Raw genomic sequence first — 27,283 nt, 5'->3', positions numbered from 1 at the left:
AAGGAAAAAAAAAGTCAAACTCGAGAACAAAAATATAAAAATTATTTTAAAAAAATGAAAATGAAAATTCATAGCTTTATCTTTGAAGTATTAGAATTTACAACGACAACCTAGGAGATACCCAAGCTGTTGCAAGTGGGAAACTACTTCTAAAAAAAAAAACTGAAAGTGTGTGTATGATTTTAAGGTGTCCTTATCTTTATTTACAAGGCCATTCAACCATCACCATGTGGCATTTTTCAAACTTAGAAGATGCCGAAAATGGTAAATTGGGTGATATGATATGTACTTTTTTTTTTTTTCTATCATTTTCATGTGGGTAAGGGATTCAAAGCAAGGCGGACAAAACAATTCCAAGCTCCATTGATTACTATTTCATTTCATTGACAATATTATCATTATATGTGTGTGCAGTGCGTGTCCTTTTATATTTTCCCACCTCTGACTCTTCGAAATTAAGTAAGAGTAAATAAATAGAAAAAAAAAAAAAAAACACATTTATATTTTATATATCCAACAAAAACTGAGTTTTTATCTCCTAAGGGTCTGAACATTCCATTCCAATACCATTACCACCACCTCCACGACTCTCTATTTTTCTCAAAAGGGCTCTTTGGATTTCAACTCCCAGGCATTTCATTTCCTTAAACTCCTCGCTGGTGAATTTTCTTTCTGTCTCTATATATATTCAGATCTTTCATTCAATATATTTCATCATTGATTCATTTCTGACTTTTGTGTGTGTGTGTGTGTGTGTGTTTTTATTCTTGGTGGGTGTTAATGGTGGCAATCATTTAAAACCTGTGATGTGAACGTTTTTTTATTTGTCAAAAATCAATTTTTTCTGAACCTTTGTCCATTTATCCTTCATCATTGTATCATCCTTTATCTTAGTTTTGGTTTTTTTCTTTTTCTGTTGGGTTTGGCTGCTGAGAAAACGTAGGATTGTGAATGATACTTGAATATCGAGTCCTATTGGATTTCCCATCTTTTGGGACCTTAGCAAAATCAAATATATTCTTCCACTAGTGTGAGGATTACGTTTTGAGTCTTTTGACCCGGTCTGGGTTGCCTTGGTTTTTCTTTTTTTGGTCAGTTTTGGGTTGCCAAAGCTGTCGAAATTAATAAGATTCTAGCTCCGTTTTCCCAGCAGCAAGACAAGAGATATATGTTTGACTAATTGATTCAATAAGATATAGATGTGAATGTTTCAATAATTGGATTGCATGCTATTGATCTCCACTACCCCAGACACAGTTTTGAGAGTTACTGCTTAGTTTGGGTATTTTCTTTAGCTACTTTCTGTTACAATGTTTGAGTTTTTGTTCTCATAGGTCAATTTGATATATATATTTTGATAAATGTATGTCAATTTGATATCTATGATCTAGAAATAAGTTTATTTGGAGGTTTGTGTTATTCTAATCTGCTAATCCTGTTTTATCCAGACTAATTATTGATTGATTGTTGAAAAAGTTATAATTTTGAGAATTAACATGGGTTCTTTTTTATGATATGGGTTCTTTTCCTTTTCCCTTTTTCGGTCATGCTGTCCAGGCTATTTGGAAGATCTAGGTTAAGTTGGATGATTGTGAATTATGAGCAGAGCAATGACTAACAAATCACTGGATTTTGGGAAGCCTGCTTCAGGTATCTGTAATACTTTCTAGTGTTTTACTATCATCAGTGGGCTCTAAGTGATTGGATAGCCTTAGCAATACTAAGTAATGCATCCTTTAAACTGTAACATCTATTTCAGTAACTGCAGGGAATTAGTGAGTACTGTAACATCTATTTCAGAAATTGTTGGGATCATGTCAGTGTGTGTGTTTTCCGTTTTCTTCCACCCCCCCCCCCCCCCCCCCCCCCCCCCCCCCCCTCTAGGTTAAGTTGGATGATTGTGAGTTATGAGCAGAGCAATGACTAACAAATCACTGGATTTTGGGAAGCCTGCTTCAGGTATCTGTAATACTTTCTAGTGTTTTACTATCATCAGTGGGCTCTAAGTGATTGGATAGCCTTAGCAATACTAAGTAATGCATCCTTTAAACTGTAACATCTATTTCAGTAACTGTAGGGAATTAGTGAGTACTGTAACATCTATTTCAGAAATTGTTGGGATCATGTCAGTGTATGTGTTTTCCTTTTTCTTTTTTCCCCCCCTCCCCCCACCCAACACAGGGTGTACCATTCACTGGAGTTATAAATTTTTAATTATTTTGACTTGTTGAGCATAGATATGCTTGAGTATTGGCACTTTCATATCTCATTACAATGGTAATGATTGCATCTTTGTATCAGTATATGCACGTCGATTGTATAATAGTAGAGTGGTAGCTCACACAATTGCATTTTTTGATGATTTGAAGAAGTTCCTCAATGACCAATTTTCAGTCACTCATCCATAAAATGCAAAAAGGAGGTAGAAAAAAGGGAAAAGAGCAAGAGTGACAAGCACCTGAAAAATGAAAAATAATTAGACCTATGTAGGGGCCTCTGAGTGTAGCATGGGGTGGATTTTTATGCTACTAGTTGACAATTTTAAATTAAATGCTGTTGACTGAGGGTGTTGTACTCTTGTAGAGGAAGGAGTGACTGATAATTTTATTTTCCTCCTATAATTTCTTTTCTTTTTTGCCACCTCTTTTGTACCATTTCCATGGAAAATCAGCTTCGATACAAGCCAAGTTTTTAGTACATCTTCTGTTTTTTTGATAAGAAAGCTTTTATTTAAGAACCAGCCACTAGACTAGTGCACATTAGTACATCTTCTGTTCTCCTGTTGAAAATTAAAATTCTGATAAATTGAAAGATTTTATACTTCCTAGTCTATTCTGATGGCTAATCTGTAGCTATTGTCTTGTTTCATTATACATATTTTCAATTAAGTTTTTAAGGCTTTGTATGCAACTACCCCTCCTTATTGTGTTTTTGGTATGGTATTAGCTCATAAGCCTTTTTAGAATAAAACATGAAAATATCTGGAAAAGATGAGGACAAATTAAGGAATCTATCTATGTGTGCTTGTGGTGGATTTAGTATTAGGAGAATTAGTGGATCTAGGGTTAAGAGTGGTAGAAGAAAAATCTAGTGCTCGTTGACTAGAGCTTGATGATGCGGAAAAAGGCAAGAATGCTATTCCTTGATGCAACTAAGTTGCTTGAAATTCTAGGTAGTGGTTGTGTTTGGGATTTAAAGGAAAGTTTGATGAGTTATTTGATGGCTATTTGATAGAGAAAGTATATGGAGTTTCAGGGTTTTATTAAGTAAGAGGAAGGGCTCGCTTTGTGGTTGTAAGGAAGAAGTGGAGAGAAATTTATTATGTTCGGGGCTATCTGAATAGTAACTGTGAACAGTCATGAAAATGAGAAGGAGAAAGAGAAGAAAGGAAATAAGGAGAAAAATCACGCTAGGATATGCGTGTCTTTCATAACTAAATCATCAATTCTTATTATTCAACTCCATCTCTGATTTGAGTACAATGATACTCTTATATAGCCCCTAGAGCTTAAGTTTTCCAAACAGAATTAGATCTCCTAGTCCTACTAGTCAATAAGTTAGTAAAAAATAACTTTTATTCAATGTAATAAACCTAAAATACTTAGAATCTCCTAGATAATTCTGTAGAATCTCCTAGATAATTCTGTACTCAATAAATTACCCAAATACCCAAATTTGCAGGATTTACAAATTTACAGTTTCATCCCTACATGCAAAACTAACTATTGCTTATAAAATAAAAGTCCAACTTAAAAATTGTTTTAACCCTACAATACTTATAACTAGACCTTTTAAACTATGTGGCCTTTGCTTCAACTGTACTTCACATATTGACCAAATAAAATAAATCTGAAATGAAAAAAAATTCCAATGTAGCAACAAACTAGTCTTCCATGACTGCATCAAATATCTTTTTGTACAACTTGCTTATTATTTATATTTTCTTGTACAGGTAAAAAAAGATTAAAAGATTTATTGCTTCAAAAAGATAATCGTTATTGTGCTGATTGTGGTGCCCCAGATCCTAAATGGGCGTAAGTTCTCCACCTTGACACTTTTGTTTGTTAACCATACATGTCATGTGTGTATTGTCACAACTGATATTTCATGCTTGAGAATAAGCATTAAAAGGAGAGGGTTTTGGGTGTCATCTTTTAATCGACATTGTGTGCATGAATTGTGCAAGTCATTCTAGTCATGAAACACATTTTTTTTTTGCTTTATCATCTTCTTTTGTTGAGGAATTGGTTATAAATTCATTTTCAGGTCAGCAAATATTGGAGTTTTTATATGCTTGAAATGTTGTGGTGTGCACAGGAGCCTTGGTACCCATATATCAAAGGTAATTGCTCCCAAATAACCTTTTACTATATTGTTCTCACAATAATTATAAACATAAAAGGCAACTAGTTGCCTATAGGCTATAGCCACATGTGATATGATATCTACTGGACGTATGAACTTATTGCACATTTTAGTTTAATTAACTAAGGAGAGATTTTTGGCATCATGCTAATGCCATTGGTCAACCTGGGTCAACCCAGAGTCTAATCATTGACCCACACCCTGAACACTTTTTTAGGGTTCATTGAATGGTCATGGTTATTTTTTTTTTTTCTTTACTAAGCTTAAATTGTCTATGCATGTGAAAAAAAATAGAGATCAAGGAAATAAAAGTTTTGTAGGATGGTTATTTTTTGTTTCTCCTACCAAACAAATCTACCTTGCTTTACATTTTCTTATATTTTGTTAATTTAGGAGGGATTAACCACCTTTAATTTTTTTTCCCATTAATGTAGCATTTCTACCAGTTCAGAAAAACATTTCAGTTATTTCTAACTAAATGGTTGATAGTTATGATTATTCTATGTGGTGGAATCTACTTGCTTTTGATTGCTTAGTTTTTATTTTTATGTTGATAATTTCCAATTTGATGTATATATTTAGCCACTTTGTCAATTCTTACAGGCAAGTTCAGTCTTTATTCAATAATGGGTAACATGTTCTTTTTTTGGTGCTCAAGTGTTTTTATTCTCTCCTAAGTCCCACACATGCACATAAACATACTTTTCTCTGAACGAAATTAATTTGGTATTTTTAGGTTTTGTCTGTGACATTGGATGAATGGTCTGATGATGAAATTGAATCGATGGTTGAGGTTGGAGGAAATTCTTCTGCTAATGCAATTTATGAGGCCTTTGTCCCTGGAGGATATGAAAAGCCTGGACCAGATGCCAGTCATGAGCTGCGTGCAAAATTCATCCGGTTAGACATGATTTGTAATTTTTTAAGCATACATCTGTGTGACACTTTTCTGAGACATCTCTGTGTGTTTGGTTGCCCTGTACTAGGTGGGCAAGGCACTTGGATGGATATACCATAACCATCCTACTTGTCCTACCAGTGTACTGCCTTGTCCTGTTCATACTCTTTTTTTTTTTTTTTTACCATTAGACTTTCATGATTCTACAGTTAATTACTAATATGGCAGGTTGGATGAGCATGTTCAATTTTTGGGCATATCACAGGCTCTTAGGGTGTTATTCACTTAATTACTTTCTTCCTTGTAGGGCTAAGTATGAGCTTCAAGAATTTTTGAAACCTAGCCTGCGGATTGTGTCACTTCCTTCTGAGAAAGGCTCTCTCAAGTCAAGTTTTTCTAGAAAGCTTATGGATAGTTTTCGGTCAAATTCTTCTCATAATTCGGTAACTTTCTTAACCTTTTCTTCTTCGTGCAGTTGTTGACTTAAATTCAAAGGTGTAAATTCAAGTCGTTAGGAAGAGAAGGATTAGTCAGATAAACTTGTATGGGGACCATAATTCCAGGCTTAGTCAGTATCCAAATTATATGAAATTTCTATTGGGCAGGTGTCTGATGTGACAATTTTTAAATTGTGTGAGTAACTTTAGTTTATCTGATCCTAAAAATTGTACCAGGAAGGAATGGTAGAATTTATTGGACTATTGAAGGTCAAAGTGATAAAAGGCACAAATTTAGCTATCAGAGATATGATGACAAGTGATCCTTACGTTATATTGACTCTTGGGCAGCAGGTTAGTCACCGGTCCTTTTTCACTTTTATCTTTGGGGTATTGGGCGAACAACCCAACCCTTGGAACATAAAATTGTAAAGTCTACTCAGGTTTTGTTGATTAGTTTTTGAACATAAATACAACACACACGCACACACGCACACAAATGTATTTGCATGTGTGTACATGATTTTTAGACAGTTAATTGCTGGTGTGGCCCTAGATGGAGTTGAGTGCATCCATGGACTCATGTAGCCTACCCCATTTAGTTGGGATTAAGGCTTAGTTGACTTGTCTGTGTTTGGTGGTGTTGTTGAGAACTTTCTGATATTAGAAGTCATATTAGGTCGATAATGGTTAAAATTCCTGCTAAAACGGCAGAACATATATCTTCATTTTGATGTATTCATTATTCAAAATACATAGCTCACAGGTTGATGATTTTTTCCCCCTAATGATAATAAGTGGTGTTGATGCTATTAGACTGTTCAGACAACTATAATAAAGAGCAACTTGAATCCAGTCTGGAATGAGGAACTCATGCTGTCTGTTCCTCAGCATTTTGGACCCTTGAAGTTGGTAAGCTTGTCTATTCCTTGCTCTTCATTACCATTTCAAGTAATTTTTCTTTCTATTCCATTATGGATTTCATTTTCCCAAAGTTGAGCTCTTCCCAAGCTTTTTGATCCATTAAATTTTCAGCTATAAAGTTTAATTCCTCTATGCAACGTTTTTTTTTTAGTCAGTAGATAGTGGGGTAGGGGGGAAGTGGCCAGGTGGGATTCAATTCTCTATGCAAATGTTACATTCTAAAGGAATTGATATGTAACCAATCAGTTCAATGTATGCCAATTGCATTAGCGTTGTCTCCAGTTAATCTGTAACCAATCAATCTACCACTTAAGACCCTATAGAAATGTGCCATCCACTGTTCTTTTTCAGTTCCAGACATTGTGGTAGTTCTTTGTAGTTTGTATATGTAATTCATATGCCATCTTTTGTGTGTAGAATTATTATTTTTGAATGTTAGTGAGCAGAAAAGGATGAACCAGAAATGTTCAGTCCTGCTTTGATACCATGTTAGTGAGGAGTAGTAAGAAGAGAATTCAAGAGTGAATATTCAAAAAGAGGAGCTGAAAATATGGTACAGCCCTCTGACTCTATATTCCACATATATGGGAGACAACTCACCGCTAGGATATTATAGACTCCTCTATAAGATCAGAATGCAATGATACTAAAACAATATTATCTCTCTAACAATGTAAAACTAGAAGCAGTGGTACATACTTTCTACCTTACCTTTTCGATCTGTCAGCTCATTCTTATGCTTGCACACCATAAATTTTAGTCTAGACAGTTTTTACTTTGCATAGAATCTGGTTGATAGTGGATGTTGTAGTTATAAAATAGAGGTTGGATGTGTAAGGATGTCAATCCCACTTATATTACTATATTACCCTTAAAAAATCAAATTTATGCTGGTGCTCATAGTATGTACTACCGTTAAGCATTCAAATTAGGGTTTGTTACTTTGTTTAGAAGTATGTGGGCTAGTTTTCGTATCTATAATTCTATACTAATTCATAGAATTACTGTTAAGCACTTTCGCTTTGTTTCATACCCAAACTATTTTCTGCCTAAATAGTTGGTCTTTTTCTTTTGCTTGCTCATTTTCTCCCCAATTTTCTTCCTTGAGTAGTCAAAATGTCAAATAGGCACTGACCATCTTATTTATAAATAACAGATAGAAAGGAAGCAAGCCATGTACCATGTGCCAGTGCTTTGTGGAGGGCTAGTGTTAGAATAAGCAAATAATTTAATAACTTGAAGTGACAATGTTATATCTTATATGACAGTTTATCTGACCTTTTGACTTTCCATGTTGCAGCGAGTGTTTGATCACGACACATTTTCATCTGATGATATCATGGGAGAAGCAGAGGTCGATCTCCAGCCCCTGATAACATCTGCAATAGCATTTGGAGATGCAGGGATGTTTGGAAACATGCAGATTGGGAAATGGCTGAAATCACATGACAATGCCCTTAAGGATGATAGCACCGTCAACATTATTGATGGCAAGGTGAAACAGGCGGTGTCTCTTAAGCTTCAGAATGTGGAATGCGGAGAACTAGATCTAGAACTAGAGTGGATGCCACTTGATCAATAGGTACATATTTATTCTTTTTTCTTCCCCATTGCTTTTAATAAAAAATTTTGTAATATTGATTTGTGTTACTCATATGGAATGATACAGTACTCTGTCTTCTTTCACTTGTATTTGTTCATTTGAATTTTTTTTTTTCCTTCTTTTTGCTATCAAATTTGTATGAGTGACACAAATCAATACACACGACTTTGTATAGGTTTGTCCGAACTTTGTAAGCCTCACAGGTGTGGCCGTCACGAAAACATTGTGAATATATATCATCCGCTTGGAACTTAATATTCATACAACAAAATGTAAAGCAGTGTGAGTTTAGTTGCTTGTAAATGATTATATTACATTATCTCATTATATCATGATGTGTTGCACCACGTGTTATCTGCTTCCCCTGAAAGGTACATTGCTTTAAATGGTTCCAACATGAACTGTTGCCGTTGCCAGCTGTTTGAGAGCTTTGGCTACTTCAACGTGCATTCAATCTTTTGAAAATTGGACAAGTGAAAACTACCATTAAGTGAGTACCACTATTATATAACTTATGGTATTACCAGATGTGACACAAGAAGTAGGTAAGGTACGATCTCAAAGTTAAATTCTTTAGAAGATGGCAACAAAAGAATGGTTGAAAACATAGGTAAACATAATGAAACTGGTTACACTATCAATTTCATCCATACTTTAGTAATCATTTGGGAAAAACGAAAATTGAACATTTCATTATCTTCTATTTGATCTAGAACCTTGGCAATGATCTCATTTGTTTCAGAGACTCGGTTGTGGATAAAGATAATACTAGGTTTCATCTTTATTAGCCCCCCATATGTGTGTATTTTGCTGCAAGGGTAAGGCTTAGCTCTAGTACTCTAGTCCATTGGAACCCATATGATACAGACACGTGGCGAAAATTGGACACGTGTTTATATCATGTTGGCTCTAGTGCAATGGAGCACTAGAGCTAAGCTTTATTAGCCATCCAAACGTGTGTATTTTGTTGCAAGGGCAAGGCTTAACTCCAGTGCTCTAGTGCATTGAAGCCAACACGATACGGACACGTGACAAAAATTGGACACGTGTTTGTATCGTGTTAGCTCTAGTGCAAGTGCGCCAGAGCACTAGAGCTAAGTTTTGTCCTTGCTACAAATCCATTTTCTCTTTTATTTATTTATAGATATTAGAATGTTGCATCTCTATCAAAGTTTCCCCCAAAAAATATGTTATATCACTCCTTAAGTCTATTAGCATTCTCACCCCATCTATTAGAAATAATCTAAAAATTTGAACAAGGGAATATATATCTGTTTTTTCTTTTGGAAATGAGATTTATTTGTTTGTTTTTTATGTGCTGAGCTAAATAGAAAAATGAAACCTTAATTGAGTTAATTCCTAGTTTAGGCAGTGTATCAAAAAAGGCATTATCCAAGTCAACAAGTTGAGCTGGATCAAACCATAGCAACCGACAATTTCTAATTGTTAGGCGTTAGCTGGAACATTTCTATGCGGTAGATAAGAGTCTGACCGAATGTTAAGGACGGTAGATACCTACAACACTAGCATTATATATCTGGTAAAATTATAAAAAAGGTAAACTCATCTTTTACTTTTGACCAAATGACAAAACACTTTCATCAAGTCCTACCAACTAAGTTTTGAACTTCACGGATCTCCCATGATTTCAACTCTTACTATTATTAGATGCTTTCAATAATTTTGTTTTCTTACTCAAAGGGTAGTAGAACACGACCCTTGAGCTTAAATTTTACAAGATTAGTCTCTCATTATAAAGTTCTTCTCCACCTAGAAAAATTCAAGATCACGAAAAAGATTTACAAATCATGACAAAAGTACATGATAATGGAGTAACACCCATGTTTCGTCATCATTGTTGGAAAATCAATTTACCTTTACTAGTAATTCAAGTGGAAAATTAACTTATGGGTTCGATTAGCTCAACAAGTAAATTTTCTGTTATCGAATAAGATGTTTAAAATCAAATCTCAACTACATAGAAAAGAAATCGATTAACATCTTGGTTTAATAATAATGAACAATTATTATAATGCATATATTATAAATTTAAATTAAAAAAGAAAAAGAAAAAGAAAAAAGCTCATTTGGACTCAATTAGGTATTCTAAACAAAAACAACTTATGACAATGTCGTTTTATCCAAAAACCAGTGTCCTGATCTCAACAATTGATGTCCAAGTCCAACCAACTAAGCATACTAAAATATGACCATTCCTTAACACATAAGTACCAAAAAGATATATATGTAACTTATTATTATAGTATTATAGTCTTTGTTTCACTTTACATAACGTGGCACATAGAATTAGCACACTACCAAAACATTAAACATTAAAAAAATTGAAAGTAAAAAGAAAGCAGAATTTAATAAGAATCACGGACCACTATTTGTAGTTTATTACCACTATCATTATTATCATGACAAGATAATGTTGCTGACGATGGCAGTGCTAGTTGTGGTGGTGGTGGTTGTTGTGGCAGTGGCAGCGGCGATCTTTGTTTTCGAAACTTGAAGATATAAAGCAAAGCAGAAACCACTAACAAAACGACACCTGTTAAACCACAAGCTACACTGCCAATCAACAACACGTCCCTCACGTGGTCTTTACTCTTCCCGCCGCCACCGTGACCACCGTTGTTGCCCCACCACGACGTGTCGCCGTCGTCGGCGGCGGAGGAGTTGGAATTCAGGGCTTTGGGCATTGCCACGTCAGACGAGGAAGAAGAAGAATTGCCGAAAAACGACATCATCTCCGGCGGCGGTGACTTCTCCGAGTCTGACGAGCTGGGAGTGTTGGTCTGGTACTCCAGCCCGTGATCCGACGGTCGCAATTCGTGGGATTCTGAATGGTCAGCGTTCATCATGGTCATGGTCATCAAGATCAACGGCCCGTAGATAGCGATCATCACCGTAGACACTCCTCCTCTAAAACACACCATGTTTTTTTTTTTTTTTTTTTTTTTTTTTAAAAAAAAAAAAAAAAAAAAAAAGGGTCTACTACTGTTCAATCTATCGCCGCTTCGTTATTTGTCTTTTACTGCTAAAATCAACATTGATAAAAGACCCACGACCCAAGATATTACTGTTTTCACATTTTTCTTTTTGGTCGGGTTGTTTTTTATTCACTTTTTTAGTTTTTACAACTACAACTTGTACTATAGATTGTCTTGTTTAAGGGTTGGTGGGTTCAGTCTTCACATGGAAGTTATGTATCGAATCGATGCCAAATTTGATTGCTGATTTGTAGGTATAGTACCAGGGCAGTTTCTCTTTGTTAAATTAAAGAAAAAAAAGATGTCAAAGCTTAATTCACATTTTTCTTTTTCTTTTGGTCGGGGAATTTACACTTTAAAAAAAAAAAAATTATCAAATAGGACTTATGGAGGGTACATTGACATTTATTTTTTTGTCAATTTAAGGAGGGTGTTCTTAAATTTTCAAATCTAAAATTTCATGAATTTTGTGAAACCTTAAGAATCACTAAATCAACTCTTTGAATTACAATTACATACACATGTACATCTACTTTGATTTATTGAATCACATGTACAGAGTTAATTTATTAAACCATTAATTGATACATATGCACATGCACATGACATGGTGGCATGGAATAGGGTCACATGTGACATGTGAGAGATAATTGAATTTAATCACATTAACTGATACAAATGTACATGACATGGTGGCATAGAACATATATATGCCATGTGTGAGAGATACTTGAATGTAATCAACAACAAGGATTTAGCAAAATTGTCTTTGCCTTTAAAAGGAAGAGAGAACAGAAAAAGACAAAGAAGATAAGAGTTATTTTGTTTTTGCTTTTAAAAGGAAGAGAGAAAAAAAAATGACAAAGAAGATAAGAGTTATTTTGTTTTTGCTTTTAAAAGGAAAAAGAAAAAGGATATTACATAGAAGATAGTAGTTATTTTTTAAAAAAAGAAAAATTCATAAGTAAATGTATGCATTGATTTTTAAAAGTGTAAATTGCAAACTACTATAAATCTATTCTAAATTATGGTAGAGAAATGAAGTAGATAAATAAATAAGTTTTACATGGAAAGATTATAAAACTTTGTAAAATAACACAAATACTAGTAAATAAAAAAAACTGTATGAATTTATGGACATGTGACTCTAGAACATGTATGTGTCTTATGACACACTTGATTTTTAATTTTACTAAGATAAGATGACATCCATTGGACCATAATTAATGAAATTTTTTCTCATACATAAATAAAAAATCATTTAATAAGATAAAACTTTTTTAAAAAAATTATGAATTAACAATGTGCCTTATGAAAATTCATTTAAATAAAAAAAGGTTACCAATTTAAATGAAGTGTTAATATCTTTCAATTGCAACTATTCATTGTCTATAAATTAAGAGCTTGAAATAGAAGCAGTTCAAATTTCATTTTTATTCACCATTTTACTAAAATACATAGTTTTATATGAAAACTTTAAGAAAAAACTTCATATTGGTTGTCTGTAATTTTATTACACTTTGGAGATAAATTGCTTGTAACTTGAAAACAAACTCTTTCGAATGATGACTAGTATTGCTTTTAAGGATAATATTTTTAGGGTAATTATAGAATATTCTTGGAGTACCATAAATATATACTCCTTTCCCTTACATAATTATGGGTCTCACTAATTAAATTCATAATGGGACTCACAATTCATGTGAGAGAGGAGAGTACGCATTTATAGTACTTCAAAGTATTTAATAATGGGTCATGCTAAGGGCACTTGTTAATAATTCATTTTAGGAAAATTTTGATATCACTTTTATGGAAAACTAGTTGCAAACCCACGCGGAATAGATCATTTTATTTCAGTTATGGTATAATATCTACTTTGTTTTTAGCACTATTGAAACGACATTCAGGCAATCTCAAATGAAAGCAACTCACAATCTTAATTCAAAATTTATTAATATTAATGTAAGGTGATAGATTTTTTTTTTTCCCCCTGAAAAAATCAGGTCCAAAACTTGATTTAAATTAAAGCTACAAGCGTTAACTTTCATTTACTTCACTATATTGGGCTTCCATGCTCAATTTTATCTATTTAATAAAAATTTTCCCTAATTCACCATATACTTGTATTTAGTCTAAAATACAATAGAAACTCACATACTTGACATCCAATGACTCCCTAAAATCCGGCCATACCCACTCCTAACAATCACTCAAACTCCAATATACCACTATCAAACTACTTCCCTCAGTCATGGAATATAAGCAATCGAGAGAGATGAAAACTCACCTTTAAATCCCCTTGGAATGGATGAGACATGCCACCAACACTTTATACTTCACTACTTCAGAGTTTTACATTCTTCCAATAAGCCACAACACATTAAAAAAAATGAGACCTGAGATATTTCCAAATAAACCAAGGTAAAATAAAATAGTTTTTTTGGCTGTAAAATTATAGTACTATTGAAACAACATTCAGGCAAAAATGGTACAGAAACTTGCAAAAATGATTAGAAGGCCAACCTTGCAAAAATGGTATAGAAACTTCTCCACCACCAACTCTCAAAACATTATCCTCTAAATCTATAATGCAATGCGATTATTGACTAAGTCAAAAAAGAATAACAAACCTAAATAACATCAATTAGAACCAAGAAAATGAAAAGGTACATCAGATATTAGAAAGAGTATGCTACCTGGTGCTTCCGGAGCATATCCAGCCCAAAGAGGAATTCCATGTTGGGAGAATCCAATACTGTGAATGAGCAAGGATAAAATATATTCCCAATCTACAGGAAGAAAGAATTAAACAAAAATAGTTACACTCAACATTTTTTTAATAAAAAAAAACGATATGTATATCACCAAAGTTTAATTCCCAAGAAAGTGCATTAAAATTTATCCTCAATGGAACACTTACTCTACTGCAAAATAAAAGACTGCAAAGTCCAAAGTTTGCGTGTACATAAGCAAATGCAGACACCTCAACCAAACACAAACAAACGAAAAAATAAAAAAAAAGGTTTCATATTAATATAAACAAAGCATAAAAGTTTTGCACCCAAAAAAAATAATTGAGATGTAGAGATACCCCAACCAAAGCAGAGAGGTTCTGTCAGTATTTATAAACCGTGTGGAAAGGAATAAAGGGAGGAAGGAAATTAGATAGACAGCCGTTACTGAAAAACGGTAGAGCAAGAAGGTGGGTAGCTTTCAAACTCTTTGTTTTCTCAGGCAATACCTAAAGGCTTCAACATGTTTTTTTTTTTTTTTTTTTCCTCCCTTTAAGCTTCCCTCTACGTTACATAGTTCAAACTCTCTCCCTCTACGTTACATAGTTCAAACTCTCTCTCTGCTTTCTATTTGGTCACGCAAAACCCTAAACGCTTCCCCCTTTTTCTTTTTCTTTTTTCCAAACCGGCTTGAATGTTTGATATTTTTAATTTCTTTTTCCTTTTAAGCTGAACTGAAAAGGCTTTGGGTTGGGCTTGATAGTGGAACTAAATAAATAAGAGGTTGGCTGGATCAATTATACAAATTAATTATAGGAAGATAGTGGGAGTAAATAAATAGGTAGTGGGTTGCATTTATAGAGCTAGGATTTATAGGGCTGAAAATTGTAAAAACCATTTTAAAATTGAATGAAAAATTATATTTTTTTTAAAAGAAAATGACGTGGCAGCTGATGTGGCGCAACGTGAGAGCAGCAGCATTAAACGCTACGCTTCAGCTTTTAGTAATATATAGATATAGATATAGATAGATATAGAATAGATGAAAAAAGTTGTTAAAATATTAATTACTTTTTTTTTTTTCATTTCCAATAAAAACTTTCTTTAAATGGATTACTAATCAGTGGTTTAGTACCCTAAGGGCATTCGTGAGCATTTCCTTTTAATAATTTTCCATATTTCTGACACTTCTAGAAGTCCCATTAATTTTTTTCATCCGATTTCCTGCACAATTTTCTTCAACACGTAGGAGTACAGTTTTATCATAAATTCATAACTGGAATAGCACAGTGGTTAAAGGAACAATGTGCTAATACTGAGTATGTGGGGTTCCAAGACAAAACAAGATGATAAAAAGTAAAACTAAACATATAGCTTGGAGGTACCGCAATGCTTGTAGGTTCAAAATTCAAATCCTATTTAGAGAGATTTTTTAGTTATAAAACTAAACATATAGCTTAGAGGTACCGCAATGCTTGTATGTTCAAGCTTCAAATCCTATTTAGAGAGATTTTTTTAGTTATCACTTTTTCTTACCCACCACCATATTCTCCTTAAGTTTCTAAATTAGCATAATTGTGGGACATAAAAAAGTGAGAAGTTGATTGTGGTTTTTATTCCCCACTCTCATTTAGAAGAAGAAGGATCATCCAAAAAGAATGAATGGGAAGAATAAAGTAGTCTCTTTATTGGCCACAATATTTCGTGTAAAATGATGAGTAAGTATATTTATTTAGTTCCGCAGTTCCTGTATTTTTTTTTTACTATTTAATATATATAATCTATATTGTTTATTTTATTGATTAAAATTCTATTGCATGTATATATTATTATTATTATTATATGTATTAAGTTACATTTGTTTAGATATAGAAGTAAATAGTGTGAGCCCTAAGGTTAGGCTACTTAGGCCATGGCCTACAATTCATACTAGAGAATGGCTCTCAAATGTAGACAGTCTCATAAAACATTTCTTTTACAATATGTGTGAGTTTTATACATGTGGATCTTACATGTGAGAGAGAGGCCTTATGACTTATGATATACATTATCCAAATGTCACATGTTGTGAGAAAGAGGTCTCATGAGACCCTCTTATGAAATACCTTCTCCAAATGTGGGGGCAATAAGTGTCTTTTTTAAAAATTTATTTATAAAAGAAATTGAGCTCACTTTTTCTACATCTATTTTGTAAATTGATGTGTAACTAATTATATATATATAGTTATGTTAAAGATATTACAAATTTTACTACATATATTTTATAAAGTGATGTGTAACTAATTATAATAAATAATTCAAATATTCTTTTATTACCATGCTGAAGTTCCACCAATCTCATAGATTGCCACACAATTTATAAGTTTTTTCTATTATAATTTGTACTAGCTTTAGCATTTTTCCCAAAAAAAAAAAAATCCCAACCCAATTTACCATTAAGTGAATTAATCATATATTTTTAATTATTATTATTATTTAATAGTTGGGGAGAGTGAATTTGAAGCGTGAACTTGAAATGTCTTCATTAGAAATGTAAAGAAGTATCGGTTAGTTATTTTAAAAATACTATATTGAGCCAACCTTGGTAAAAGATACAACTAAATAGATTATGAAGATAATAAGGGGCAAAGCCTTTGAAAATCATACTACAAATTCCACTTGAGCTAGGAGTTTACAAAGCATTTTCGAGAAAACTCTCATAGCAGTGAGAATGCCTTCTCCATAAGTACTTATTAGTTATTATTACAACTTTTCGTTTTTGTTTTCTAATGTATCAATAGCGGGCCTAGAATTCAAAATATGGGCTCTGGACACACGCTAAGGGCTAAGGCTACCTAAAAAGTAGGGACCTTGGAACATTTGGTTTTTTGTTTTTTGGGTGAATGGACCCAAAGCATTTGAGGGTATTTTTATAAAGGCCTCATTTTGGTGTTTCAATGGATATTATACTTGTCAGAAATGTTGGGTTGAGTTGAACCCAAAGGGTATACCCATAAGGAAGAGTCAATAAGGAAGAGTTGTGACACTTGGTGGATAAGTGTGATTCTTGATGACAGGTAACAACCTTTGGCAAAGGTTGCACCCATTACAAGGGTTGTCTTATTAAGGGTGAATGTGTCCATAAACAAGACACTACATGTTGTTAGATAATCAATTTAGAGTGGTGTTGTAAAGAACTAAAGATCAATACACAATAAAATATCTCTTTCTGATCATTTTGTTTAATTATTTTTTAATTTTTAAGGTCCATCAATTTTTGTTAGTACATATAAGTTATGGATATTGTGTGTTTTGTGTTCACTACAAAACAATTTAAAACACTTACAAATATCTTGTTTGTAATATTGATTAAGGAAAGGTATAGGTAAAAAATAATAATTTTTTCCCCCTATATATTTCATTGCTTCCACTTTCCAACGATACTGTAGTTTGCAACCAATGAGCTCTAGCTCAATTAACCTCTTCCCTTATAAGCACTAGGTGGAGGGTGAGATTGTGAGTTCATAAACCACTAGGTGCTTGTGGAACTTACTGTTAGAGATATATATTAGACATATATTAGCCCAATGTAATAGGCCCAAGCCCATTCCTGCTTGTACTAGTAGTCTAGGGTTTAGTCACCTATATATACTCATGTTAGGGTTCATTATAACACAGGTTATTGTACTACACTCCTACACAATAAAGATGTAGCCCTTAAGGGATTCCTCTGTGGATGTAGGCCGTCAAGGCTGAACCACGTAACCCTCGTGTTCTTGATGTTCCTATTCTATGCTTCCTCTTCCGCATCCACTCTAGCATACACAACATGGTATAACACATCGCGTTTGCTGATAATATTCTCCATTTAACATGGTATCAGAGCTAATATTCAACATGGTATCAGAGCCAAACTTCGTTCTTGGCATCAAACAAACATCTCTACACAGCAAAAAAAAGATTCATACATGCATAGCACAGATTCACAATGCCTCCGCTTAGCTTCAAATCCAGACCCCACGGCATCATGCAGCCGCCATGGCTCACTGCTGTGTCTAGATCCTCAAGCCTAAGCAATCTGTGCCTCTCCTTATCAGATCTGTGCAAATCAAGACTTTGCCTAAAGAAATCAACCCCACATACGTGCTCTTCGGCCTCCCGTAAGGAAAATCCAGAACTCCGGTCACCAGAAACTTAGCCACGCGCCACCACGCGCTGCAGCTGGCTCCGGAAAATCACCCAGGCGCAGCCACAAATCTCGAATCTCGGATAGGATTGAGACTACACGCACCGGTTTATCGGACTGGTGGCCTGCCGATCTGCAAAACCCGAGAAGTACGGTCGTTATCTCGCTTACACGCGCCATCATACTTCTGGATCAACGCCACGCGCCGGTGAACTTCGCACGCGCCAGTCACTCGCCGATTACTGTGATGATGTCATCATGACGTCAGCAAATGCCACGTCAGCTTGATCCACGTCAGCCCTAACTACGTCATCAGCCACACAGCTCGCCACGTCAGCAGTGTTGCCTTGTCAACCCACGTCACCTTGCTGACTGTTGACCTGGACCGACCCGACCCGGACCACCTGGATCTGACCAATGAGCTCTGACCGTTGACTTTGACCCTGGACCAGTTGACTTTGACTTTTTGCGTTGACCTTTGACCAAAAGTCAAAATTTCCGAAAGGGCCTATCTTGCTCAGTTTTTCGCGTAGATTCCGATTTTGGACTCCGTTTCTTCATTTGAAACTCCAAAATTGGTCAATTGGCACATTCTTCATTGTGGTTTCTTCAAAGGCATTCTTCAAGGCATCTCCAAGTGATCTTCTCATGCTTATCCAACCTCAAGCCTTCATCGAGCTTCCGCCTTGGGTTTGAGGGAGGGTGTTAGAGATATATATTATGTTGACTTTGACCCTGGACCAGTTGACTTTGACTTTTTGCGTTGACCTTTGACCAAAAGTCAAAATTTCCGAAAGGGCCTATCTTGCTCAGTTTTTCGCGTAGATTCCGATTTTGGACTCCGTTTCTTCATTTGAAACTCCAAAATTGGTCAATTGGCACATTCTTCATTGTGGTTTCTTCAAAGGCATTCTTCAAGGCATCTCCAAGTGATCTTCTCATGCTTATCCAACCTCAAGCCTTCATCGAGCTTCCGCCTTGGGTTTGAGGGAGGGTGTTAGAGATATATATTAGACATATATTAGCCCAATGTAATAGGCCCAAGCCCATTCCTGCTTGTACTAGTAGTCTAGGGTTTAGTCACCTATATATACTCATGTTAAGGTTCATTATAACACAGGTTATTGTACTACACTCCTACACAATAAAGATGTAGACCTTAAGGGATTCCTCCGTGGATGTAGGCCGTCAAGGCTGAACCACGTAACCCTCGTGTTCTTGATGTTCCTATTCTATGCTTTCTCTTCCGCATCCACTCTAGCATACACAACATGGTATAACACATTGCGTTTGCTGATAATATTCTCCATTTAACATGGTATCAGAGCTAATATTCAACACTTACCAATCCAAAACAATACCAATGTTTGCAGGTTTTGGAGGGAATTGGTGCCACAAGAAATCTGCCATTTCAGCTAAAAATTTGCCATGAGAAATCCACTCAATACCTTAATGGTTTAACCCAACAGAGTTCTCGACAGTTGGAGCTGTGAAGTAGTCCTAAATTGAAAAATTGATAAAACATACCCTGAGCTAAACAATGAAACCAACCAACTCACCAACAAAGATTATCAAAGAGAAAGGTACCTTATTAAAGCAATTGCTCTCAAAAGACACAAAAATAATTTCGAATATTAGCGAGCCTTTTCATAAGCAAGAACTTAAAATATGACTAAAAACTCAATTGAACATAGCATCATATATTACAAAGAATATTGTTTAAAACACTATGATGATCTCCTCATGATTTTCTCCTTCACTAGTAGGCTAATATGAATGGTGCAACAGAAAAAAAATAAAAAATAAAAAATCAAGTCCATATTGAAATTAATGAAACAAATATGAAAGAATTTATAATGCAATAGAATTGAACGCAACATCTTTTCCTCACTGGTCATGTAGGCAAGTTTACTGTGAGAGCTCATCAGCTCCATTCACGGTATCTGATTGAATAATTATCCGGGTGTCAAGTTATTCTTGGCATTCCATTTTGCCACCTGAATTGGTCTCTTCATCTAAGCTGTGAGGTTCTTGCTTCTTCACTGCTGCTGCTTCTTCTAAAACCTCCAAAGCTTGACTACTTGAAAAGGAATTTTCTGCATTATTGGTGCACATCCAAGCTTCCTGGAGTTGCAAGACATACTCCAAGTACCACAAAACTTCCCCCATTGTAGGCCGGTTCTTCCCCTCATCAGCAAGACATTTTTCTGCTATCTCTCCAAACTTCTTCAAGGACTCTGGAGAATAATTTCCTTTGAGACGAGAGTCAATTATAGTTTCTAGTGATCTCTGCCTTTGCCATCCCATTGCCCACTCTGCAAGATTGATCTGATCTTTAGGCAAGCTTGGATTTATAACAGCTCGAGCACAAACAACTTCGAACAACACTACTCCAAAAGAATAAACATCAGATTTCTCAGTCAACTGCTGTCGTCTGTAGTACTCAGGGTCTAGATATCCGAAGCTTCCTTTTACTGCAGTACTAACATGGGTGTGATCCAAAGCAGGACCAGTTTTTGATAGCCCAAAGTCAGACATTTTTGCTACAAACTTTTCATCTAATAGTATGTTAGTCGTCTTAATATCCCTGTGGATTATTCCCCGGTCTGCTCCTGTATGAAGGTAATAAAGTCCTCGTGCAGCACCGATACATGCTTCTAATCGCTGCTTCCAAGTCAATGGTGAGAGATCACTACCAAAGAGGTGACTTCTAAGAGTCCCATTTGCCATATACTCGTAAACCAAAATCATCTCATTTTGTTCATCACAGAACCCAATCATGGAAACCAAATGCCTATGTCTGAGCTTTGAAAGCATCTCAATCTCTGTTTCAAATTCAGCCAGACCCTGCTCAGATTGTGGGTTTGACCGCTTTATGGCAACAAGGGTGCCATCTTCAATCTCTCCTTTGTACACCTTGCCAAAACCTCCTACTCCAATCACTAAACTGTCATCAAAATTGTTTGTAGCTGCACGAATCTCTGGTAGTGTAAACTGTTTGCCAACCCTAGTAGAGGCCACAGATCCATATGGATATTGGCTTCCAGTTGCTTTCTTGCCATTGGCTGAGTTATTTAAAATAGACCCATTAAGGAATAATGGCCTCCAACCAGGAGAGTTGTTTTTGGTATCACTCAATTTTTCTCTTTGGCTTCTGCAGAAACAATAGATGAAGCTGATTATAACTCCGAGAATAACAACAGAAGTTACACCTGCTCCTATGCCCACCCAAAGAATTTTAGTTTTTGAATTGCCTACTGAATTCCCAGTAGAATCATACGGCTCTACATAGGCAAGGCTCCCACTTTGGCTCAGCTTGAAAATCTCCAACCCGTTCAAGAGGGCATCAGTTCCTGCAGCACCAGCTGCCGTCTCAGGACCTAGTTGAATCCAAAGTGTCTTACTTTTGGATGACACAGCATCAATGTAGTCCTGGTGATATGCTTTATTCATCCCTCCTGATCGCTCAAAAACGTCAAAATTGTCTGCTGCAGTCCTGTTATTTATATAGATTCTGAAAATCCTTTGCTTTGGTACATTAAAAACCAGCTCACAGAAATGTAATCGGATCAAATAATCAAAATCAGGATCAACCTCAAATTTCCACGACATGTTGAACCTTTTCTCTAGGACTCCAGTGTTGGACATTGTCGTTGCTGTTTCATAAACAAGAAGAGGAGCCACAGAGGAATCATTCGTGGAAGCATAGGTAATATTCGAACTGGTACTGATCTCTGAGCCAGCATTTGCTGTGATCATGTAGCTGAAATCCACTTCCCATGTTCTCCAAAGATTTGAATCTTGATTGGATTTAACTTCAGAACCTCCTACATTCAACCTATACATGGTCTGGATGCTCCTTCCACTCAAATTCACACTATTGTCACCCACTCTACTAATTGAGTCTGCAAAAAGCTTATCTACAATGGGGACAATCTCAATGGCATTTATGAACCCTAATGATCCTTTTACTGGCAAGAACTCTACCACAAGCACATCCATATTGACGGGTAAAATGTACTCCTTAATCAAAAAGAATGAACTTGAATTGCTTCCTGAACTCTGCGAGTTTGAATTCTTATGTGATATCTCACTGGGAACATTGAATTTTGAGACCAATTTTAGACCATTTGCAACAACATCAAATGAAGACTCATTTACATTGTAATTCCCAAACGAGAATGGACAGAAATGGAGCCTAACGAAATAGTTCCCTTGAACTCCTTCAAAAGTGTAATTCAAACTATCTGTAAAAAATCGAGCAGTTTTGTATAGAGGTCCAAAATTTGAACTGTTGCTTAGCGCAGCAGTGGATGCAGCAATGCTGGGAGAACTGAGGGCGTGATTGCCATCAGGGACCAAGTCACCAACCCATCTCCTACCATCCACATTAACACTGGAATTTGTACCACAATTTATCAGAAAAGACTTTGACTGAGCTTCTACAGCTGTAACAAAAGCAGAGATTATCACCAAAGACATCATAGCAAAGACTTCCCAACCTTGGACCTTCTCCATTACCCTTCTTCCTCAAGAATTCTTTATATTATTTTCAAGCTAGAAGGGAAAGCCTGATGGAATACAACAATAACCCAATGTTCAAGAACACAAAATCTAGACAAAAAAGCATAAACACCCAGCTCTTAAATCACAGTAACTACTTCCATCTCCAAGATTTTTAACCATGATGATCAGTTCATTAAACTTCACAAGAAAACTCAATACAACAACATAGATATATAGATATCTCAACAAGTTGAATAACATGCACTTATACTAAGGTTTTAGCAGAACCAAGAATGAATGACAAACCATCTCAATCCAACACACCTAGGCTAGACAAAATGCAGATCTGAACCAAGAAGAAGTACAAAACTTTGGAGCAAAAGGGAAGAACAAAAGGTAGCAATGGAATGTGTAACTTATAGAAAGAATGCTAAAACTCACCAGTGAGATTCAAACCCAGAGAAAATGTGAGTAGCAAATGAATAAGCTTGTGAAATGTGGCTCCCCTTGATAAAGAAATATAACAAAGAAAAAGAGAAACATGAACATGGGTTGTTGTTAGAAAAACAGATTGAAAAAGTTCATTTCATCTCTGTTTTTGTCCTGCCCTGAATCTTTTTTAAAAAAAGCCAACAATCTGACACAAGAAAATTTGTATTTTTTATTATAATTTTTTATGAAACAGTTGAAACAGTTGGTATTCTTTATATGCATTATTATTATTATTATTTTGTTGTCTATATATAACTTTGGACTATTTTATTGTATATATATGAGTGCCAGGTACGGGTTTCCATAATTTGTGATGTGGCCATGTGGGTCACATGCTCATGTCTTGAAGTTGAAGATGATCAACAGTGCAATTATTCTTGCAGCATTCCAAAACTACCCCTTGGTTTCCAATTATAAAGGTTGTCCTTCGTCTCTTCTTCTTGCCGTACCAAGAGTACACTTTATGGGGGTCCTTTGGGAACACTGTATACCATGGTCAACAATTGATCTTACCAGCATGGCATTTTTTTTTTTTTTTAAAGAAAGGGAATATTTAAACTATCATATGGAAAGCATTCCCATTTGTATTATTCTTTTTAGCCAAAATTTTTTACAGTATACCATAAATTATACATACTAATCGCAAATTCCCACGATGCTTAGGAATGAATAATTATTTTATAATTATGATATAATATATAATTTGTTGAATAATTATTTTATAATTATGATATAATGTATAATTTGTTTTTTAAAAATTGTTGAAGATAAATTTTTTTCTCTAAAAATTAAATAATTTCTAAAATTAATTTTCATCTTTTTATCTCTACCAATGTATCATTCTGTTATTTTTTGTGTAGTTTTTGATTGATATTATTCTTTTATGAGCTGGTCCATATTCTTTGAAATTATGTTATAGTGTGTTATGTTTTTCCAATTTTTTTTTTCTCTATAACTAAACTTTTTAAGTTTTAAATAAATTATTCAAATTCTTTATTTTCTTTAAAGAAGATTATCATGATAATCAAAACTTATAACAAAATTACCTTTTATTATTTCAAATGCATAGTCAATATTGTGTTTTGATATAAATTCAAATTCACACTTTCAAAATAGCTAAGTATTAACTTAAACAAAAATCAAACCAATGTTATAAGAGGAAGATAGATTAATTGTGTTGGGGAACTCAAAAAAACAATATCAAAATGTATTAACTTAAAATAAAATTATAAAAAAATGTTCCATCAACCCAAAGTAGAATTGCAAGAAATAATAAGAGAGAGAGAGAGAGAGAGAGAGAGATAATAACAAAGTTATAGAAAATTAGATGAGATGAAAAAGAGTAAAAAAATATAGTAATAAACATCAAATTATCATAGTCATGCTATATAATAGAAAAACACCATATTCAAATATCCTATCTTTATAATGTAATAGCATAACATTTATGAAATCAAATAAAAGAAAAAAGATAACAACTTTAAAAGACAAAATTAAATCACATCAACTCAAAGTCAAGTTTTAAAGAATACAAAAGTTAATCAACCAAAAATAGAGATGCAAGATAAAAAAAAAAAAAAAAAAAATCACCAAAAAATGAAAAAAAAAAAAAATGGAATGAATAATTATTTTATAATTATGATATAATATATAATTTGTTGAATAATTATTTTATAATTATGATATAATGTATAATTTGTTTTTTAAAAAATTGTTGAAGATAATTTTTTTTCTCTAAAAATTAAATAATTTTTGAAATTATTTTTCATCTTTTTATCTCTAGTAATGTATCATTCTGTTATTTTTTGTGTAGTTTTTTATTGATATTATTATTTTATGAGCTGGTCCATATTCTTTGAAATTATGTTATAGTGTGTTATGTTTTTCCAATTTTTTTTTCTCTATATCTAAACTTTTTAAGTTTTAAATAAATTATTCAAATTCTTCATTTTCTTTAAAGGAGATTATCATGATAATCAAAACTTATAACAAAATTACCTTTTATTATTTCAAATGCATAGTCAATATTGTGTTTTGATATAAATTCAAATTCACACTTCCAAAATAGCTAAGTATTAACTTATACAAAAATCAAACCAATGTTATAAGAGGAAGATAGATTAATTGTGTTGGGGAACTCAAAAATACAATATCAAAATGTATTAACTTAAAATAAAATTATAAAAAAATGTTCCATCAACCCAAAGTAGAATTGCAAGAAATAATAAAAGAGAGAGAGAGAGAGAGAGAGAGAGAGATCATTTTTTCAAGAGAGAATGTGAGAGATAATAACAAAGTTATAGAAAATTAGATGAGATGAAAAGGAGTAAAAAGATATAGTAATAAACATCAAATTATCATAGTCATGCTATATAATAGAAAAAAACTATATTTGAATATGCTATCTTTATAATGTAATAGCATAACATTTATGAAATCAAATAAAAGAAAAAAGATAACAACTTTAAAACACAAAATTAAATCACATCAACTCAAAGTCGAGTTTTAAAGAATACAAAAGTTAATCAACCAAAAATAGAGATGCAAGATTAAAAAAAAAATCACCAAAAAATGAAAAAAAAAATTTGAGAGAGAGAAGAGAGAGAACCTTTTTGTGTGGGAATTGGGAAAACTATGCATAGAATGTAAGAGAGTTGAAAATTTATAGTAAAATGGTGAGAACAAGAAGAGGAAAAAATAAAGGAAAATAAAGGGATAGAGGAAGAGTAATATTAACTATTAAGGTAAATAATAGTAGAGAGATGAAAAGGTAAAATGGAGGTGAAAGGTTGGAAATAGTGTAACAATATTTTGAGGGATTAATAAGAAGAAAAATGGTTAAAAATATGAGAGAGAGAGAGAGAGAGAGAGTTGGAAATACGTGGATGATGTGTCTATTGATGTAACTTAATAGGAGCATGAGAATAATAAATGCTACGTTTAGTTTTACATATATATATATATAGATTAGTTGCCACCATGACCATGATACATTTATGAAAGCAACACACACAGACTGCTTCAGAATTTACGAGTTCCTTATGCTGACAGAGAAATGAAAAATTCAATGCCATGATCTAAGAAAAGGAAAAAGAAAGAAAGATGTCAATTCTTGGTGCTGGTGTAAATTGCCTTAGACAAGGATTTGGGAGTACGCATCTAACTTTTGGTTAGAATGGACATGGAAGTTATCGTTTGGTCTAGGTCCAAGAATTGCTATTTTGACTTGTATGCAAATGTCCAATTCAATCATACTTTATGATCGGCGTAAAGGTATGGGCTTATGAATGTGTTAAGTAGCAGAGCCCACATAATCTAGTTGATTAGCCTCCACTTATGCTACCTAGCCATTTTCTAACAAGGAGCATCCCAATAAGACTTGCTTCCTTTCTAAGCATGCAACATTTGAATAAAACAAGAATAATGCTAGAGATACAAATTATTTTATATTTTTTTTTATAAACTATTAATGTAGTAAATAATTATTGGTAAATGAAAAAGTGATATTAATTGTAGGCTTAAATGAAAGTCAATAAGAGGTTGACCACATCAGCATTTTGTAAAAATGTTGTAAAATAGTTTGTAATTATAGCATTACTCATAAAACCAATAAATTCAGATAAAGTCAATCATTCAAGAAAGTGGATTACCTAATTGTAGGAAACATAGCATAGTTCAAGCCAAATTAGAGGGAAACATACCATAGATCCACAACACATATGGGTATATTGATCCTCTTAAGTTGCCTTTCCGAGATTCAAAAGTTGGCATTTTACCACTTGATTGGGTCTAGGTTGTGGGTGGGTTTCGGCAGCCTTGGGTGGTTTTGCTTGGTTTGGGTGTGAGTTGATTGGGGTGGCTTTGGGTTGTGTTTGTGGGTTGATTGATTCGGTGGTTGTTTGTAGTAGGTTATGCCGTGGGTTAAGGCCATGGGTTGTGTCGTGTGTTGAGGTCGCGAATTGTTGGGTGTTAAGGCCATGGATTGCTTCTATGCTTGCCTCTGCTTCTTGATCTCTCCCTAGTGAAATCTTTCTCTGGTGGGTGTGGGTTGATTGATTCAATGGTTGGTTGTGGGTTTGTTGTGGGTGGTAAGGGTGGTGACATTGAGTGGGTGGTGTCTGGTGGTGGCCATAAGGGGTGGGTTGGTTGTTTTTGCTTGGAGAAG

The 27,283-nt window shown here is 34.2% G+C and overlaps 3 protein-coding genes and 1 long non-coding RNA gene across 6 annotated transcripts; 2 read left to right on the top strand and 2 right to left on the bottom strand.

Moving 5' to 3' along the window:
- Window positions 1–231: 231 nt before the first annotated feature.
- LOC136064294 (uncharacterized) lies at window positions 232–1,653 on the top strand. The gene is made up of 2 exons (XR_010625934.1): window positions 232–659; window positions 1,558–1,653. It is a non-coding gene; the product is annotated as an uncharacterized LOC136064294 (long non-coding RNA).
- Window positions 1,654–1,879: 226 nt separating this feature from the next.
- LOC112031482 (ADP-ribosylation factor GTPase-activating protein AGD12) lies at window positions 1,880–8,559 on the top strand. Of its 2 annotated transcripts, none has more exons than XM_065765869.1 (9): window positions 1,880–1,959; window positions 3,953–4,034; window positions 4,267–4,342; window positions 5,102–5,265; window positions 5,571–5,706; window positions 5,938–6,054; window positions 6,517–6,612; window positions 7,925–8,206; window positions 8,403–8,559. In XM_065765869.1, exons 1-8 carry the CDS (start codon window positions 1,908–1,910, stop codon window positions 8,204–8,206), a joined length of 1,005 nt encoding a protein of 334 aa, XP_065621941.1. In that variant the 5' UTR covers window positions 1,880–1,907; the 3' UTR covers window positions 8,403–8,559. The 2 variants fall into 2 exon arrangements, with proteins under 2 accessions (XP_065621941.1, XP_065621942.1); XM_065765870.1 differs by lacking the exon at window positions 8,403–8,559 and adding an exon at window positions 7,781–7,833 and having other exon boundaries at window positions 7,925–8,110.
- Window positions 8,560–10,456: 1,897 nt separating this feature from the next.
- LOC112007630 (uncharacterized) lies at window positions 10,457–11,221 on the bottom strand. Its single transcript, XM_024040002.2, has one exon. It carries the CDS (start codon window positions 11,167–11,169, stop codon window positions 10,594–10,596), a length of 576 nt encoding a protein of 191 aa, XP_023895770.2. The 5' UTR covers window positions 11,170–11,221; the 3' UTR covers window positions 10,457–10,593.
- An 8,702-nt stretch (window positions 11,222–19,923) lies between these two features.
- Window positions 19,924–23,229, bottom strand: LOC112007608 (probable receptor-like protein kinase At1g30570). Of its 2 annotated transcripts, none has more exons than XM_065765872.1 (2): window positions 22,898–23,229; window positions 19,924–22,691 (listed from the first exon to the last, which is right to left on the bottom strand). In XM_065765872.1, exon 2 carries the CDS (start codon window positions 22,636–22,638, stop codon window positions 20,092–20,094), a length of 2,547 nt encoding a protein of 848 aa, XP_065621944.1. In that variant the 5' UTR covers window positions 22,639–22,691; window positions 22,898–23,229; the 3' UTR covers window positions 19,924–20,091. The 2 variants fall into 2 exon arrangements, with proteins under 2 accessions (XP_065621944.1, XP_023895749.2); XM_024039981.2 differs by having other exon boundaries at window positions 23,068–23,229.
- Between the last annotated feature and the right edge of the window lie 4,054 nt (window positions 23,230–27,283).

Source organism: Quercus suber, unplaced genomic scaffold (genome assembly GCF_002906115.3).
Source record: "Quercus suber isolate HL8 unplaced genomic scaffold, Cork oak 2.0 scaffold_659, whole genome shotgun sequence".
NCBI classification, from domain to species: Eukaryota; Viridiplantae; Streptophyta; class Magnoliopsida; order Fagales; family Fagaceae; genus Quercus; species Quercus suber.
This window is presented reverse-complemented; position numbering and strand designations above follow the sequence as displayed.